This window comes from Balaenoptera borealis (assembly GCF_965194805.1).
Source record: "Balaenoptera borealis genome assembly, chromosome: 16".
Lineage (NCBI taxonomy): Eukaryota > Metazoa > Chordata > Mammalia > Artiodactyla > Balaenopteridae > Balaenoptera > Balaenoptera borealis.
The window spans coordinates 84,523,567-84,541,628 of record NC_138872.1 but is presented as its reverse complement, the minus strand read 5'-3'; the positions used below and the strand labels follow the sequence as shown (position 1 = coordinate 84,541,628).

At 44.4% G+C, this 18,062-nt stretch overlaps 1 protein-coding gene and 1 long non-coding RNA gene across 13 annotated transcripts in view; both read right to left on the bottom strand.

The window, feature by feature from the left end:
* Positions 1-452: 452 nt before the first annotated feature.
* LOC309613041 lies at positions 453-5,475 on the bottom strand. Of its 3 annotated transcripts, XR_014235489.1 has the most exons (3): positions 5,350-5,475; positions 1,344-4,601; positions 453-1,124 (listed from the first exon to the last, which is right to left on the bottom strand). It is a non-coding gene; the product is annotated as an uncharacterized lncRNA (long non-coding RNA). The 3 variants fall into 3 exon arrangements; XR_014235487.1 differs by having other exon boundaries at positions 453-4,601; positions 5,328-5,475; XR_014235488.1 differs by having other exon boundaries at positions 453-4,601.
* A 2,460-nt stretch (positions 5,476-7,935) lies between these two features.
* RBAK (RB associated KRAB zinc finger) overlaps positions 7,936-18,062 on the bottom strand; it is a 28,559-nt gene continuing 18,432 nt past the window's right edge. For 8 of the 10 annotated variants that reach the window (XM_082360476.1, XM_082360481.1, XM_082360475.1 and 5 more), the window contains 3 exons: positions 17,808-17,934; positions 17,441-17,536; positions 7,936-13,807 (listed from right to left, as the gene is read on the bottom strand). In XM_082360476.1, coding sequence (XP_082216602.1) covers positions 11,901-13,807; positions 17,441-17,536; positions 17,808-17,934 — 2,130 coding nt within the window. In that variant the 3' untranslated portion in view covers positions 7,936-11,900. Of the gene's footprint in view, positions 13,808-17,440; positions 17,537-17,807; positions 17,958-18,062 lie in introns of all 10 variants that reach the window. The other 2 variants (XM_082360479.1, XM_082360480.1) reach the window with 1 other exon arrangement.

The window sequence follows — 18,062 nt, the reverse complement described above, 5'->3', positions numbered from 1 at the left end:
CCGACCAGGGACCAAACCTGCGCCCCTTGCAGTGGAGCATGGAGTCAACCACTAGACCACCAGAGAAGTTCCTTCTTTCAACTCTTTTTATGTTCCCTTTATCCTTGGGGTTTAACCCTCTTTAAAAAATAATAAATTCCGTGTTGCAGGTTTTCAGGCCGAGTGGAGATAAGCCTGTCACAGGCTGGTTGGTAGGTTTGGGGGAAGGTTAGATGCTGCATCCTGCAGATTCTGCGGGCAGATGATTGTAGTTTTGGCACCATTCTCTGGAGGTGGTGGGATGAAGTAGAAAGAGAAAAGATACCCAAGCTGACACATACACTTACTTATGCAGGAAGTGAATAGAACAACTCAGATTTGGGGGCTTGTGAAAGGGCAGTTCACACTGCTCTCCTCCCGTCCGAAGTTTGTAATTCACTGAGAGACACACACAGGAGTCAGACACACAGACGTGAAAATATCAGCTTTATTAAGAATAACTCTGAATTGGAGGAATGATCTAGATCTGGGGCCATGTGGGTTGCCCAATACTTTGTACCTGCCAGTCACAGGTGAACTGGAAAGCCACAGGTGCCTTCTGTGAGGGAAAGAAGGACCTAAGGACACGTTGCCCTGGAGAGACCGGGTGGGGTCTGCACAACGTACTCAGCACCTCCTCCAAACTCACAAATACTGTGAGTCCAGGTGAGCAGGGGGCGAAGGCGGTGGAGAGTCCTTCTGTACTTCCTCAGAGGCGTGAAAATCCCTTTCTGGAAACATGAGGAGAGACAGATGTTGCCAGTGGCATAAGATTTTTCCAGATCCCAATTTATATCCCAGTGGTGAAACCCATTTTTGGAAATAAAACAACAGAACACTTGGCATGTCCTCCTCAGATAACTGGGCATCATGCATCCCAAATACGGACAATGGAAATTATGGATGGCACATAGTACCACTTTAGTAAAAAAAGGCATAGATAGCTGAAGCCACAACTACATTGAAGAGCTGCAGGCCACTGACCTGAAAGTCATTGATTGTGTGCAGCAGTGAGCTCAGGGGGAAGAGGGAGTTGTCTTTTCTGAGAAGCAGAAGGTACACATCACAGTGGTATCTTTAGATCGGCCAGAGTAGGATTATGTACACTGTGAAAATTGGCAAACACTACCAGTCGGGGTTCCGTTCACTCAGAGAGCCGGTTGTTGACACTCAACATCACACCACTGCCTTGCTGCCCCTCAGCTTTACCAGCCTCGGGTACCACCTTCCCCCACACAAAGCAGTTTCCCCACTCCTGACCAAACCCCAAACCTGCTTCCCCTTCCTCTTTTTTTTTTTTTAAATTTATTAATTAATTTATTTACTTTTGGCTGCGTTGGGTCTTTGTTGCTGCGCGCGGGCTTTCTCTAGTTGCAGCAAGCGGGGGCTACTCTTCGTTGAGGTGCACAGGCTTCTCATTGCGGTGGCTTCTCTTGTTGCGGAGCACGGGCTCTAGGCGCACGGGCTCAGTAGTTATGGCACACAGGCTCAGTAGTTGTGGCGCACGGGCTTAGTTGCTCTGCGGCATGTGGGATCTTCCCGGACCAGGGCTCGAACCCGTGTCCTCTGCATTGGCAGGCGGATTCTTAACCACTGTGCCACCAGGGAAGTCCCTCCCCTTCCTCTTGAGAGCACACACACACACACACGCCCCAAGCAGGTTCTAGAACACATCATCCAGGCAGAAGGGATTGCAAATCAGTCATCCATCAGCAGTTGAGACTAGTACCTGCTTCTCCCTCTGGAGGGACACCCATGGCCTGGCCTCTGTGGGGAGTGGCTTGTGGATTCCTTCCCCCAGGCTCCACGCTGGATGAGGTCCTCAGGGCTGGTGCCTCCAACCACAAATGAAGCTTTTGAGGTGCATTTGTCAGCAAATCTGAGTCTTGCAGCAGATTAAAACCAGACTAGAAGAAAAGAGTATCTGTCGTGGATCTGCCTCTTCCTTACCCATGCAAAATTAATATTTCATCTGAATCTCGTCTTTCCCTGAATTAAACATGATGCCTAACTCAACTGACTCAGCCCTGAATTCTACACCATGTGACATCTTATTTAGCCTTCAGTTGCTGGATCCTACTCTGTTGTATACTCACCAGAACAGCTCTGTGCCCGGCAACTTGGGGCTGAGGTTTTCTATGTGATTAAGCCATCGTTCTCACAATTATCTGCCTTAGACAGTGATTGATTTGGCTAATTCATTTGGCTAATATCTCGTTTAAGATCTTTTCATCTATGTTCATGAAAGATATTGGACTGAAAATTGTTCCTTTCTCAAAATTTACTTCTTGGGGTTTGCAACAAGGCTATTCTGGCTTCCAAACACAGGTTTCCTATTCTCTGGAATTTATTTAAGATTGCCATTAATATTTTCCTAAAGTGTTCAGAAGGATTTACTAATGAGGTCATCTGAGCCTTTAGATTTCTTGGTGGGAAAATTTTAAACTACAGATGAAATTTGTAAATTTTTACAAATTAAAAAAAATTTTAAACTTACAGTTTCAGTAAGTTGTGTTTTCCAGAAAGCTGTCCATTTTATCAAATGTATCGGCACAGAATTTTCATATCTTCTTCTTGACTCTGGAATGATGTCTCACTTTATTCCTTTCCTGATGGGCTGAGGCGAGGACAGAGACAGGCACTGCAGACAGTGGAAAAGCACAGGCAAAGTCCAGGCACAGAGGATGGACCAGCCGCTGGACACCCTTGTCTGTCTGGAGATTTGGGGCACATGCCCCAAAGATATAAAGGGTCCCAACACCAGGACCTGCGGTTACTGGATGGGCATTCTGCCGGCAGAAGGAGCTGCCATTTGACTGGATGGTTCTGTCAGCCTGGGGTCCCAGAGACAACCTGAGTCACGCTGTTTTGAAGACGGGGGCAGGGCAACCATCACACCTTCTGGAGGCTTCCCTGCACCATTTGGGCCCCATTTCTTGCTGCCCAATATCTGTTAGGCATGCTCACTCCAGGCCCCTGGTGCACCCACACCCCCGCCAGCTGTACCCCTACCCTCGTGAGCTAGTTTATAATGACCAGTCACGCCCACTCATCTTGCCTTTTATGCCAGCCCGGCTGTCTGCACGTCCTCCCTCTCTGGTCTCCAGCTCTGCCCCTGCCCCTTTTCTTGATGCCCATGCACCCATCCTGCCCCCCCACCTGACAACAGATGTCACGGTGGGCCATCTCCTCTGGCTTGGATGGAGTAGGGACCTCTCCAGACAATGGTTGGGACCCTCAGAGCCGCAGCACAGCTGGGCGTGCCTGTGCTGCTGTAGGGCCTAGATGGCCCCACGGCCTGCGCCCAACATTGGACCCCAGAACATAGAACAGAGCTGACGAGGAATCTGTCATTTCTTTAACCTCAAAACTTAATTTTAGCAAGTGTCCTCCTTCATGATGACCCACTGTGCAGCAGAACCACACTGACCCCATGTTGTCAGCTCCATCTCGGGCCCGCAGTCCCCCCCCTCCCCTCTCCCCGGCCTGAGCTTTAGCCCACTCACAAGGAATGCACCCCCGCCAGGTAAGCTCCATGTTTACCCTTGCCTTCATCTGATATGAAAACTGGAAGAATGCCTTTTGCTGGCACAGATGGTTAATGGTCATGAGATCCCCAAGGCGGGAGAAACCCCCATTTCCCGTCAGTGCCGCCACGCATCTCCCCTGGTTGTCAGATTCTAATTTTAGCTTTGGCCCCTGTAAATCCCCCTGTACCCCTTTCAGCAGCACTGAGTTTAGCTGCAAATGCCTCTGGATAATCGTCTACCTGATCCTGCCTGTAGGTAAGTTACCCACAACGAACGTCATAATTGTACTTTATGGGGTTGCCTGCTTCGTTTTCGGTCTTAAAGTTTCTTCTCAGTTTGGGGGATATTATTCAATATTTGTGCTGCCCAACACCCATCTGTGTGTGTTATCTTCAATTTTCAGCATTAGGACACTTATAAGGACTCAGCGTTTTTAAACAGTCCCATGTGATCATCACTTTAGGCGACTTTCAAGGTGAGCCTGGGGCTGGAGCATCAGGGAGCGTGTCCCTCCGGACAGCACCCAGGGGACGCAGCTATGTGACCTCCATTCTCCACAACAAAATGTATTTGAGAATCAAATGTGGGCCACTCTTCTCTGGTAAGCCTCATGCAACAGAGCCCAGTTCCTGCCTCAGGAAATTCTAAAAGGGATTAGGTAAAAGTAAAGAAGTTGTTTTAGTCGGCTACACATTGGAGACTGGCCCGAAAAGGAAACTCCACAGCTGGCTGTAAGAAAGAAATTTATTACTAAATGGAGCTGGGGGTGGGGTCTGGTGAGGGTACACGTCTGTCCCCTGCCCACCCCCAGCCCCTGTTGCTGAGCCTGGGACGGGACAAGAAGTGGGTCTTGGGGGGGTGTTATTTGGGGTGGGGGAGGCTCCAGGTCGCCCCGCCGGTAGCCCGGGACGCTCCTCGCAGAGCCACAGGCCTGCCTCCCAGGCTCCGGGGCTGCACTGCTGTGGCAGCCGCCTCGTACCGCGGGAGGACAGCGGAAGTGAGTGATGTGCCTTGCGGCTGCCCGCAGCGCTCTGTTTCCTCCAGCTTGGGCACCTGGGGAAGAACAAGTTGGCTCCAGGTGTTGCCGGAAGGGTGCGGCTTCCCAGCCGGCGCCCCGGTCCTCTGCGCTGTGCGGCTCCTGGAGAGGCACTGAGCCACAGGGCAGGTCCCCCCAGGGCTTGGAGCAGGTGGTGTGTGGGTCTCGGATGCCCCTCCAGACCTGTCCCCATGTCCCCTCGACCCCCTCCCTCTCCACCTTCTGACCCTCAGGGCTGAACCAGTCCACCCCCATCTTGTGCCCTGTTCTTATCTGTCCCTGCCCCTCTGTCCCGTCTCTTTTCTGTCCCATTATCTCCTTATTCCTGCCCCTCGTCTGTTCTGCTGTATCTCCCTGTCCCTGTCCCTCGGGCCCCCTCCCTATATCTCTGTCTCTGCCTTCCCCGTGTCCCTCTGGCTTCCTCTCTTGCTGTCTGCCTCTGCCCCTCTTCTCCGTCCTCCTCTCCCCAGCCCCCAACAAGAGGCTGTTGCGACCTCGCTGGAGGCTCTGCAGGCTGTCCTGGGTTTTGGCGTCTGGGCTGGGAGCGGCAGTGGCGGTGGGGACAGGGGCGGCCGGGAGCAGCAGCAGGGCCAGCGGGCACCACGTGGCCAGGCAGGCAGGGCAGCTGGGAGGGTGCGCGCTGTGGGTGGCCAGAGGCCCCGCCCTTTGTCCCCTCCATCCCCACCCTCGCCCCTGTACTCCCCTCTCTATCCCCTCCCCCGTCCCCGTGCCCGGTGCCTCACACACAGGTCTGTCACTCTTCACCTGCCCGCACGCCTGCCGTGTCTTCCGGTCACTGGCCTCTGGTCCCCCAAGGACTCTTAGATCCAAACAGTTCTCGCCTGAGGAGTGGAAGCTGCAGCTCTGGACGCCTCTTTGAGCCCGAGCCAAGCTCCACTGCTGACCACACCCCTGGCCCGAGCCACGCCCCGTCCCCTGTTACGCCCACTCCAACACTCTACAAAGGCCCTGCCCCCAGGACAAAGCCACGTCCCAATGCTTTAACCACACCCGGGCCACGCCCTATCACAGCAGGCCACGCCCCTAAGCCAGAGCCACGCCTCTATTTGTTGAGCAGTCCTGCCCCAGAATGGAGCCCCCAACGCACTTGTGTTTGGAGTTTTGGGGTTCTCCAGTGTTAGGATCCCGGAGCCCTGCGCAGCTCTCTCCTGTTCACACTGCCCTGACTTCTAGCTCCTCAGCCTTCCTGAATTCTCAACTCGGGGAGGCCACCCAGCTCTGCTTGGGGTGCTCTTCCCTGCACTGTGGCCTGGGGGCCACTTTGTTTCTCTTTTCTCAGGGATCACTGTCCTGCCTGATGTCCAGTGTCCGAAAGCCATGGTTTCATCTATTTTGTCCAATTTTTCAGTTGTTCAGTCAGGAGAGTAAATCTGTTTCCTGTTACTCCATCATGGCTAAAAATGGAAGATGAGAAATCTGCTTATTATCTTTTGGGTGACTGCCTCTTTAGAGAAGCCTTCAAAAATTTATCTTTGATATTCTTAAATTTCACTTTAATGACATGGATATTTCAGTATCTTTCCTGTTTGGAGCTCCAACTGTTCTTTTAATTTGACATCATATTTGTTTTTTCACTTATATAAAATGGTCACTCCCCTCCCTCCATGTAGCTCCTCCCCTTCATTTGTGGGTGTCTTGCTGAAATCTCTTCTAACCTTTTCACATCACATTTTCTTTACTCTCTCTAAAGCCTTCTGCAAAAGCTCTTTGCTACACAGTGTCTCCCACTCATTAACCACTGGCTCATCTAATATACTGAATTTTTATTGTTGATACTAAGTATTTCCCTTCTTTTGAACTGTTTACCTCCACATCGCTTTACCAATACACTTTTTTCTTTGAGGATGTTTATTTAGCACAGGTGGTTCTGTTTGTCTTTCTTCTGTGGCTGAAGTCCTCAGGGTTTGTTTTTCTTTTGCCAGAACTCACTTTCCCCTGGGAGTTCCTGCACTTTTGACTGGAGGAAAGGCCAGTCCTAGCCCCGCTTCTCAGTGTGGGTTTATGGAGGACACAGCTGCCTCAGCGGGAACACAGCCAAGCAGGGATGGACCACCTGAGCCTGTCAACCCCTCCCAGACATCGTGCTACAAAAGGACTCTGCTTCTTTAAAATCATCACTAAAACATCAAATTTCTTCTGACATAGGTCTGAACACCCTATATTTGTTTCATCTACTCCCCCCACAGGATTGGGGGTTCAGTGCTGGCTTTCCACTCCCAATGATCCATCAGTCAGGCAGATTCCCCTGGGCTAACGTGTGGAGAGAACATTTGTGAAGCTGCGTGCGGCAGATGCCATGCTATTTGCACCAGTTTCTTCACTGTCCCAACTCCACATCTTCATCCACTGAGAGCACAGCCGTCCCTTCTTCCCTCGGAGGATTCCTGACACTGTTTCCACTCCATACCCTTTGCTCACAAGTCAGCATTCAATGGCAGTTCACCAACCCGGCAGGAACTACAAGGGGGTTGATTTCTTTAATGTGAAAGGAAATTAATTTTTTTGGTTATAATTACCACTGTGGCGACTGGGGATGGTTACTTTTTTCTTTGTGGCCTTCATATAACTTAATTTGGGGAACACTGTGACACTGTCATTGCCACGTTTCCCCTCTTTACAGGGATTAGGTGGGGGACTTCCCTGGTGGCGCAGTGGTTAAGAATCCACCTGCCAACACAGGAGACACAGATTCGAGCCCTGGTCCGGGAAGATCCCACATGCCGCGGAGTAACTAAGCCCGTGCGCCACAACTATTGAGTCTGCGCTCTAGAGCCCACGGCCCCAACTACTGAGCCCACGTGCCACAACTACTGAAGCCCGTGTGCCTAGAGCCTGTGCTCCGCAACAAGAGAAGCCACCGCAATGAGAAGCCTGTGCACCGCAACGAAGAGTAGCCCCTGCTCGCTGCAACTAGAGAAAGCCCACGCGCAGCAACGAAGAACCAGCACAGCCAAAAATAAAAATAAATGAAATTTAAAATATATATTAAGAAAAACAACTAAGTACATAGTCCACACCATCAAATGTCATAATTCCTCATTGTTGTGCCATAAACCCAGCCAGCATCCCCCATTCCCCATGCTGAGTGCTCTTACATTTTATCCTGCAAGGTCTTAATTAACTATATCCTTCAATCACTAACGTTTGTGCTGTTAACTGCCTATTTTAAATTTGCTGAAAGGATAACTTGAAAACTTTAAAAAATTTTTTTATCAAATCAAACTCACCGTTATACTTAACCTCAAAGAAAGGTCACCTCTATGACAGGGTGATGGTTAAGATGCATCCCAAATTCAGGAATGTAAAAAACAATTCGCCTGAGAAAATATGAAAGGTTTACACACATCAGTTCTTTATTGAAGAGGCAGTCCAGACCTATTTATATGTGCCAGATGCATTTATATATGCCGAACCGTAGGATGACAACATATGTAATGGCCCTGTCACCTTTTCAAATATTTACTGAAAATATACATTATACTAAGCTTTACGGTCAGTGTAGGAAATCTTAGTAGTTGCCATTAAAACTAAGAGTATTTCCTGCACAAAATTATTCAAAATCTACCAATTAATTCCTGTTATGCAGCATACTCATATACATCTAGAAAAATATGGCAAGAGTGCTGAGCAACAAAAATGGTAGACACTTGTGATTTTTAAAAACATTTTATGGAAGTGTAATATACATGCAGAAAAACACACAAAGCTCGAGTGCACAGAACACTCAGATATTCAGCACCTAGATTTAGAAACCAATTATTACCAGCACCAGATGAATGCTCCTTGTCAGCCTTGGCCAAGGCTAACCGCTATCCTGATTTCTAACTGCATAGACAAGTTTTACCTGTTCTTATACTTTACCTGTTTGCTTTTGTGTCTAGATTCCTTCATTTAGCATTCTTTGTGAAACTGAGCTGCTATTGCCTGTGCTTACTGCCCATTCATTCTCCTTGCCTTACAGCGTTCTGTGGTGGAAACACACCACCGACGTTCAAAGTTCTACTGCATAGGTGCCTTCAGAGTTGCTTTTTGAAGTTTTAGGTCATGAAAATTCTAGGACATGTCCCTTGGTGGACATATACATGCACAGTGGACACATTCATGCATGTCTGCTAGGTTTGGGTTTGTTAAAAGGGTACATACACAGGCTTGGCTCTAAGTGCCAGCTTTCCAAAAGGGTTCTATCAATGGGCAATACCACCAGCAGTGTAGGCAAGTTCCTGTTACATTCTTGCCAAATCTTGCTTTTTCATGCTTTTCATTTTAACCACTTCAGAGGGTGGCAGTAGTGCCACACGGGGTTTTAAATCTGCCTTTTCCAAGATTGTTAATAAAATTAACATACCTTTTCATGTTTACTGCCCATGTGGATAGCCTCTTTTATGAAGTGGACGTCCAAGTCTTTTGCCCATTTTTTTTTTTCCTTGTAGATTTGTAGGTGTTTTTATTTTAGATCAGCGGTCAGCAACTATGGCCTGCTGGCCAAATCCTGTCCTCCACCAGTATCTGTGAATAAAGCCTTACTGGGACACAGCCATATTCATTCGTTTTTGTCTTATTTATGGCTTTCACACTACAACAGCAAAGTTGAGTAGTCGTGAGTGAAACTGTGTAGCCCACAGAGCCCCAAACATTAATACTATCTGGACCCTCACCAAAAACGTTTACCAAGCCCTCTTTTACACTCGATTCTGCTGCCACATATTTGAATTGCAAACATCTTCTCCCCTCTGTGGTCTGCCTGTTCACTTTCTCAATGGTGGCTTTTTGAGAAACAGAAGTTCTTTAATGTAATATATTCAAATTAACAATCTTTATTTTATGATTCAGTGCTTTCTGAGTCTTAAGAAAACTTTGCTTGCTGTAAGATTATAGTCTTCTTATAGCTTTATTATTTTAATTTCATACTTAAAACTGCACTCCACCTCAACTGATTTTTCTGTTTTCTATTAAATTATGAAATTTAAATGATGACAGAGCATTTAGTGGAAAGAACATCCTTTCCCACATTATGATGATTACCTTCACCAAAAGTTAGGTGACTGAATTACGTTTGGGTGTTTCTGGAATCTTTATTCTGTTCCACTGGTCAATTTGTTTATCTTTGTGTCATTACCACACTATCATAATTCCTATGGCTTTGTAACAGCTCTTGATATCTGGCACTATAAGTTCTCTAGTTCTGTCTATTCTAGAAGATAGCTTTGACTATTATTGGTCTTTTGAATTTTCACATGGATCTGAGAATTTTCATTTACAAAAACTTGCTAGGATTTTGATTAAGATTGCATTGAATGTATGAATTAATTTGGGGAAAACTGACATCTTTTTAAGATTGTCTTGGAATCCATGAACAGGATATATCCCTCTTACTGTTCTGTAATTTTTTTCCCCCCCTGGATACAATTCTTGAAAATATAGTGTTAGGTAATTTTCCCCCCAGGCACTTAAGGATTTCTGATATTACTGTAAGTGGTATTGTTTTAAAACTTTTCATTTTCTGTGTTCGTTGAAACACAGAAAATATATTAAAAACCAATTTTTGCATAATGACCTTGTATGCGGGGATTCTGCTCAATTTATTCAATTCTAATTATCTGAATATTCCCTAGAATTTTCTATGTATAAAAGCATGTCATCTGCAAATAAAAGTTTTACTTCTTCTAATCCTTAAGCCTTTTCATTCTTTTGCTTCCCTTAACTTTCCTGGCTAGGTCCTTCTACACAATGCTGAATAAAATTAGTCATAGCAGATAACCTTGCCTCTTTTTTTGATCTTGGGAGAAAACTTTCAATATTTCACCATTTGATATGCTGTTTGTTGTAGTATAAGATACTCTTTATCCAATAAAGGAAGTTCCTTTCTATCCATAGTTTGCTAAGAACACAATTGGATATTGATTTCACCACAAGTTTCCTGCACACTGGACTACTTTTCTTCAATGTGATATATTACAGTGATTGGTTTTTTAATTATTAAAATACCCTCACATTCCTGGAGTAAGATCCATTTGATCACTGTTTTACCTTTTTTCCAGAAACCGTCTGTTTTGTTAGCCTAGGATTTGGTCATGTGACCACTATAAACGAGTTACTGGTGATCATAATGAAATTAGCATGATTGGTTTAGATTACTCAGGATTTACCCTCCGTGTCTTGTGAATAGTAGATACCTAAACTCTTCCAGCAAGTAAAGAGGAGAGGAAGGACACTGAGGTTAATCAACAAAAAATGTCTGCTAGAAGCTTGCATTAATCTGTTACAAAATACTGGGAATAAGAGGCAGTGCACAAAATAATGACATCATATTCATATCAAATAAAAGCACAGGTAAAATTTCTGGATTACAAAATAGTGGCATACTGCACACTCAAACCTATGGGTTAAAAAACAAGAGTGGTAGGAGAGCTGGGCCTATGTTATAGAGCATGAGCAGTACAGCCATCCTTCACTGGACAGACTAGATTCCAAATGATCTATGCATAGTTTATGAAAATAGTATTTTTAAGTCTTTTTTGCTCAAATGCAGTTGGAAACTTCACAAAAGTCACTGGTTCCTCTGTTGATGAAGCACTCATTAAAAACCATTTGTAAATGCCTCTGAAGAACAGAAAACTATGTATTTAACTATTCTGTACCTATCAAACACCTCACCAATATATCCTACATTAGTACATTTTGCCACCTTAATACTCAAATAAGAACACTGCCTTTTCACAAATTATTCAAATCCAAACTTGCATAGAATTGCATAGAATTAATCACATTTTGGAAACGTGATAGAAACTGCCATATACATATTTAATGCTACAATCCTCAATATCAACTCCAGAAGATTTTAAAACTTCATTTTCTGCAATGAAGGTTTATTCAGAGCTGATAGCTTCTGATATCATTCCTAAAAACATCTGATTTTATATCAGAAATATGGCTTTTAGTATAACAATTTCCAAGACAATGTATTTTACACATTCATCACTTTGACAGGTTTCACCTTGGTATGATTCCCTGATATGTGAATACAATTGGAATCCAAAATAAACATAAAATATTCATAGAGTTTCACTCTTTTATAAACTGTCTAGTGTCCAATGAGTTGTAGGGTCTTGCTGAAGGCTTTGCTTCTTGTTGCAGTTTTAGGGATTCTTCTCTATGAAAATTCAGATTAGAATAAATCTAACACCTAAATGCTTTTCCTCATTCAGAAACATGAACTCTCAGACAGTGATGCCTGACTCCCAACCGACTTCCCATACTCATTATGTGCAGAGGGTTTTCTAAAATGAGATCTGACTTCAGAGGAGCATTCCCATGTCAAGTACGTTCATATTGCCTCTCCTGTGAATTCTCTGATGGATATTGAAGGCTGACCTGTGATGGAACTTCTTCCCACATTCGTTACATTCATAGGGCTTCTCTCCTGAATGAGTTCTATAATGCACAGTGAGGTATGACTTCTGAGAAAAGACTTTCCCACATTCGTTACATTCATAGGGCTTCTCTCCTGAATGGCTTCTATAGTGTACGGTGAGGTTTGACATCCGAGAGAAAACTTTCCCACACTTGCTACATTCATAGGGCTTCTCTCCTGAATGAATTCTATGATGTATAGTGAGGTAAGACTTCTGAGAGAAGAACTTCCCACATTCATAACACTCGTAGGGTTTCTCTCCTGTGTGGACTCTTTGATGTCTAAAGAGGGATGAGTTATGGGAGAAGGTTTTCCCACATTCATTACATCCGTAGGGCTTCTCTTCTGAATGACTTCTATAATGTATAGTATAGTATGACAGCTCAGAGAACAATTTCCCGCATATGTTACATTCATAGGACTTTTCCCCTTTGGGAAGTGACTGGTGCCCATCGAAGGCTGAATTTTCAAGGAAGGTTTTCCCACATTCACTACATTCATAGGGTTTCTCTCCTAAGTGAGTTGTGTGATGGTCGGTGAGATATGAGAACTTTCCACACTCACCACATTCGTGGGGTTTCTCATCCGTGTGTACTTTCCGATGTCTAATGAAGGCTGAGTTTAGATTGAAGGTTTTGCCACATTCATTGCATTCATAGGGCTTCTCTTCTAGATGACTTCTGTAATGGATAGTGAGGTATGACACCCGAGAAAAGAATTTCCCACATTCACTACACTGATAGGGTTTCTCTCCTGTGTGTGTTCTCTGATGTGTAATAAGGGTGGATTTTCGGTAGTAGGATTTCCCACATTCATTACATTTATAAAGTTTCTCTCCCGTGTGTGTTCTCTGATGGTCGCTGAGGGCTGACTTGCGGGAGAAGGATTTACCACATTCGTTACATGGATACGGTCTCTCTCCTGAATGGTTTCTCTGGTGTAAGGTGAGATGTGTCTTTTGGCAGAAAGTTTTCCCACATTCATTACATTCATAGGGTTTCTCTCCTGAGTGAGTCCTCAGGTGTTGAGTGAGATGTAACTTCTGACAGAAGGTTTTCCCACACTCATTGCATTTATAGGGCTTCTCCTCTAAGTGTGATCTCCGATGTACGGTGAGGGTTCCTTTTTGGCTGAAGGATTTCCCACATACGTTACATTCATAAGGTTTCTCTCCAGTGTGAGCCCTCTGGTGTATAATGAATTTTGACTTTTTACAGAAGGATTTTCCACACTCACTGCATTCAAAGGGCTTCAATTCCATCTGTGATCTCTGGTATACATTAAACCTTGACATCTGGATGAAGTCTGATCCAGAACCATTCCAATCATAGGGCTTCTCCCCCATATAAGCTCTCTTATGAGTAATGAAAACAGCTTCATTGTCTAAGGCTCCTGTGCATTCATTATATTCAAAGGGTTTCTCCAAAATACTAATTTTCTGAATACTTTCTTCATTTTGAGGAAAGGCTTCCCCATTTTGATGAAATTCATAGAGTTTCTCTCCATGATATGTTTTCCCACATTCACTACACTCATCAGGTTTCTTTCTTGCATAGCTTCCATCACTAATAATTAATTCTGAAGTAGATCCCAAAGTCTTTCCACATGAGACACAATTATGAGATATTAGGTTTGAAGGAACAAGGCTTATTTCCATGTTATAAGTTTTATCAAATGCAACCTCTCTCTCCTCAGTCAGGGTTCTGCTGTTGATAGAAACAGCTTGCCTTGAACATTCGTCTTTATTTTCTTGGGCTCTCTCCATCAGGTCATCAACTTTCCAGACTTCTTCTAAAAAGGAATAAAATTAAACAAACCTTGTGAATCTGAACATACCAGTTATAGAATGGGAGCAGTACTCAAGGACCTATTGTGGGCTTGACTCTGGCTTTAGGGTCAATCTCCACAAATAAAAATAATTATCAGTGTATAATCCTCTTTCCCCCTTGATTTGTCATATAAGACAAACAGACAGACATGGGGGGTGGGGGAGGGATGGGGAAGGGATGAGAGCAGGATAGGACTCAGCAGTAGAAGAAAGAGTAAATTCACATTGAACACAAGTACCTTTGTTACTTTACAAATATGTTCAGAACTTTGGTAGGAAACATGAAATAAACCCAAGAAATGATGAACAGAGGAGAAAGTCACTGAAGGGGTCCCAGATCGAGGCTGAAATGGGAGGACTGAGAGCAAGTGGGATTCGTGGGAGAGCAGGAACAATTACTGGATGTATAATCCAAGGAAATATTCAAGTATGGATTATGTTTGAGAGAAACAGATTACAATGTATATTAAACTATATAATATCACTTCATACCAAGATTAGCATGGTAACATGCTCACTAACCTAGACCCTTCCAAAATCTTTGCCTTTCTATTCTGCACATAAATCCAAATAAACATTCTAAATGCTCCAATTCCCTCATGTTTAGAGATAGTCCCACAACCAGGGCTCCAACTCTCTTGCCCTGACTCACATTGACCTGTAAGGAGAGACCCAAACACATAAATGTCTGAAAGAAACCTAAGTAGACCAATCTCTCCAGTAAGATCAGTTCTCTGGAGAGTCCTGTGGTCTCATTTAACACTAAGTGACTTGTCTACAACACAGTGCACAGTGTAGCAAGCACTGGGAGCCCAACTCCAATGCGTCATAGGCTGGGGGACCTGGGCAAGTTACTTAACTGTGATGCAGTTTCGCTCACCTGAAATGTGGATAAGAGCTCCTAAAACATAGGGCTGGGCAAAGACTATTGATACATTAGTTAGTACATGTTAATGCTTAGAACAGTGACACAAAACAAATGCTCAGTAAGTTTTTCCATGAATTTTCTTTCAATCTGCTGACTTAAATTTACCAAAACCAGTCATGTTCCTGACATAATAGTATAGCTTAAGTCTGAATATAAACAAGAGTTCCCATACTCTCAGGTTTCATTTGGTGTAAAATCTTCAATACCAGATTTCTAAAGTAGCCCCTACAATATCAACTTTTATTTCCATGTATTTTACATGTTTTTGGATCTTCTGAACTATGTTTAGTTACTCTCATTCACATTCAATGCAACTGACAGTTCTGGGCTCAGAAATCTACAACATCCCTGTGCCCAAATACCAGCAGAAAAAAAACAAAAGTTATCCTTTACCAGTAAAATTTTCATTACCTAGATTCACAATATATATTCAAACTAGCATCACACTCATCTTCCAAAAACACCTTCTGCTCCAGGAAGCCTGGGCCCTGCCCTGCTCACGCCCAACCATAAGTCTGCACATGCTCTTGTTCACTCAACCTGACTTCCAGCCTGGTATGTACTCAAAACCTAGCTATGTTTTAGGGGAAGCCTTAAAATATTTATAAAGTCTCTTTCCAACTTTTTGAAGCTCTCCTTCCCTTAAATTTTAAAATAGCCTTAACACAAAGTTATATATCATGTATTTGATTATGAACATTCCATTTGAAAGCTAATTTTAAACTAGTTCATGCAGCTGTGCTCTCCTTTCCTAACTCAAACCTCTGCCTGTCAAATGTATGACCACACTTGCTATTTTTTTTTTATCTGTCCAATAGAAATTAAAGTAGTAGTTTCTAATCTGAATCAAATGGGGTGCTTTCAGGTTAGACTCTAACCCCCAGCTGTTTTTTCAGAATCCACAGTTCAGAATAAATTCTCTCAAAGAAGCTCCTCAGTGAGTGAATGAAAAATCTACTGAGTATCTTCTACATGTTACACAGAAAAGCAGAGCACTAAGACCCTTCCTTTTTGTAGGGTTATAATTCAGGTAGAGAAAGGAGCTCAAGCGACAAACACTTGCCATTACACATCAGAGTGCACAATCCTGTGCTAACAACCACTACGTGGAGGGGACGTGAAGAGAAGGGAAAGACTGGATGAAGAGCGAGAAATGAGGGAAACTTCAAGCAGGAGCTGAACTTTCAAGGTCAAATTTAAAGGATAAAGTTCTAGAGATTCTGTTGGACAACAATGTGAATACAGTTAACACCACTGAACTGTTCACTTAAAAATGGTTAAAACGGTAAATTTTATGGGTTTTTTTTTTTTTTTTCAAACTACAACTAAGGAAGGAAAGAAGGGAGAGCAGAGGGAAAGAAGATGTATCATCTGGGCGAGTAGAGGGACAACGACAGTTTGAATGGAAGACATTTAGAAATCTAGACCAAATGGCATTTGACAAGAGTTGGGGGAAACAGGACATTCATTTTGGTATGCAACATTGCACCACACTGTGGGGGATTGAGGAGAATTTAAATTCCACTTAAGAAGAAACAGAATAGTTACAGGCTTATCTTCTGAGCCTAGTGATAAGATCAACTGGATGTTTCAAATGAACAGATTTTGCAATTTCCAAATAGGATTCACTGTAATCCAGGTACGTATGAGAAAATACTGTTTACACCAATGTCAAAAGAAACTAAGAATATGAAGAACAATTTTAAGGCATTTCATAAAAGACAAAAAACAGGTACAAGGCAGAGAAGACAAGTACAACGTAATAAATTAAGGAACTTGGGGAAGATGCACAGAATTCGTGGTTTGGAAAGGTCATAGTTTATCATCAGATGTGCTAAGGAAGAAGGAAGTGGACGATCCTTCCTGTGCGATTGTTCTGTCAGGTAAGAGTTAAAGAAGCTACAGGTTACAGATGTCGGGTATCAATTTGGATGAGCAACATAAATAAAAAAGCCTTCAAAGTTGAGGCTAGATGAACCCTTTTATGGGATACAAAGACGACTAAAGAAGTGGAAGACAGGTCCTAGGGGCTCCTGAGGAGGCCAGAGAAGAACAGGAATTCACTGATGAAATAAACTCTTCCTGAACATCTGCTGCCGACACAGGGACGGGCAGACAGATGGGACAGGAAGGAGCACTTGGGAAAGAGGACGGCCCAACTCGTGCTGTGTCACCGAGTCACCGAGGATGGGCTTCAGGGACAGTGACCACTGCACCCACGGCGAGGAGGGGCCGACCCACAAGCGTAGGGAGGGGACTACGCTGGGTGTCTGAGGGCCTAGAGGGGGGCGTGAAACTGGGGTGGAACACAAGCCGGAGGCGTTTCACAGCAAGGAAGGAAAGAAAATGGAAGATAAAAAGAATGACCAGAAAAGTCTCCAGTTAACTTTTCTGTCAGACTTTTGAGTGCCTGAAAACAAAGGAATTCTGTGATAATAGGGAGGTTAGTCACGGACAGTATGAGAAGAAGAGGGAGTGAATGCACCCTCAGTCCTAGAAGACACGGAAATCCTGTAAAATGTAAGCCCGGTGCAAAATCAGAAAGGGAGCATGCGCATACATGGTGGAGGGCAAGTGCTATTGGTGCCAGGAGGTGAGATTTAGGGCATCTGCGGTCACCCCAGAGGACCGGAGTGACCATTTACAAATTCACACTCCACCACCTCACCTGGGTGAAATTGCCGTGGGAACTCGCCATCTGCTACCCAAGGCTCCTCTCCCTGCTCCAACTTGAGGATCACGTTCGGTTTGGTGCTGTCGTACCCTGTGGATGAGAAAGAGCCAACTTCGACCTGCTGCTCGGCTCTGGGTCTCTGAGTAGAAGGTGCTGCCTCAGAGGCCACAAAATAAAGCGTCTATTTTGCACTTAATCAAAATCAGAACCTTTTGATCGAGAAGCAAATAAACAAATACTTTATCTGGTGCCCACAAAGAATTAAACAGTCTCATCACTGATTTTTTTCGAAGTCAAGCATAAAATCCTTAAACTGGAAGCCCCCAGCAGAGCAGCAACTCAGAAAGCAGGCTCTCCTCACCCACGGAGACCAGATGGCTGTAGTTCTCCAGCATCACGTCCCTGTAGGTTGTCTTCTCATCAGGGTCCAGCTGCTGCCATTCCTCCTGAGTGAAGTCCACGGCCACGTCCTTGAATGACACTGGCCCCTGCAATGGCACCGTGATGGGAACTGGGTGACATGGAGAAGACTTATGGGGACAAGAGCTCACCCAGCTCACCGGGAAAGTCAACTACGGACCCTGAAAACCTCACTGTTGTTACAGATCGTGGGAGG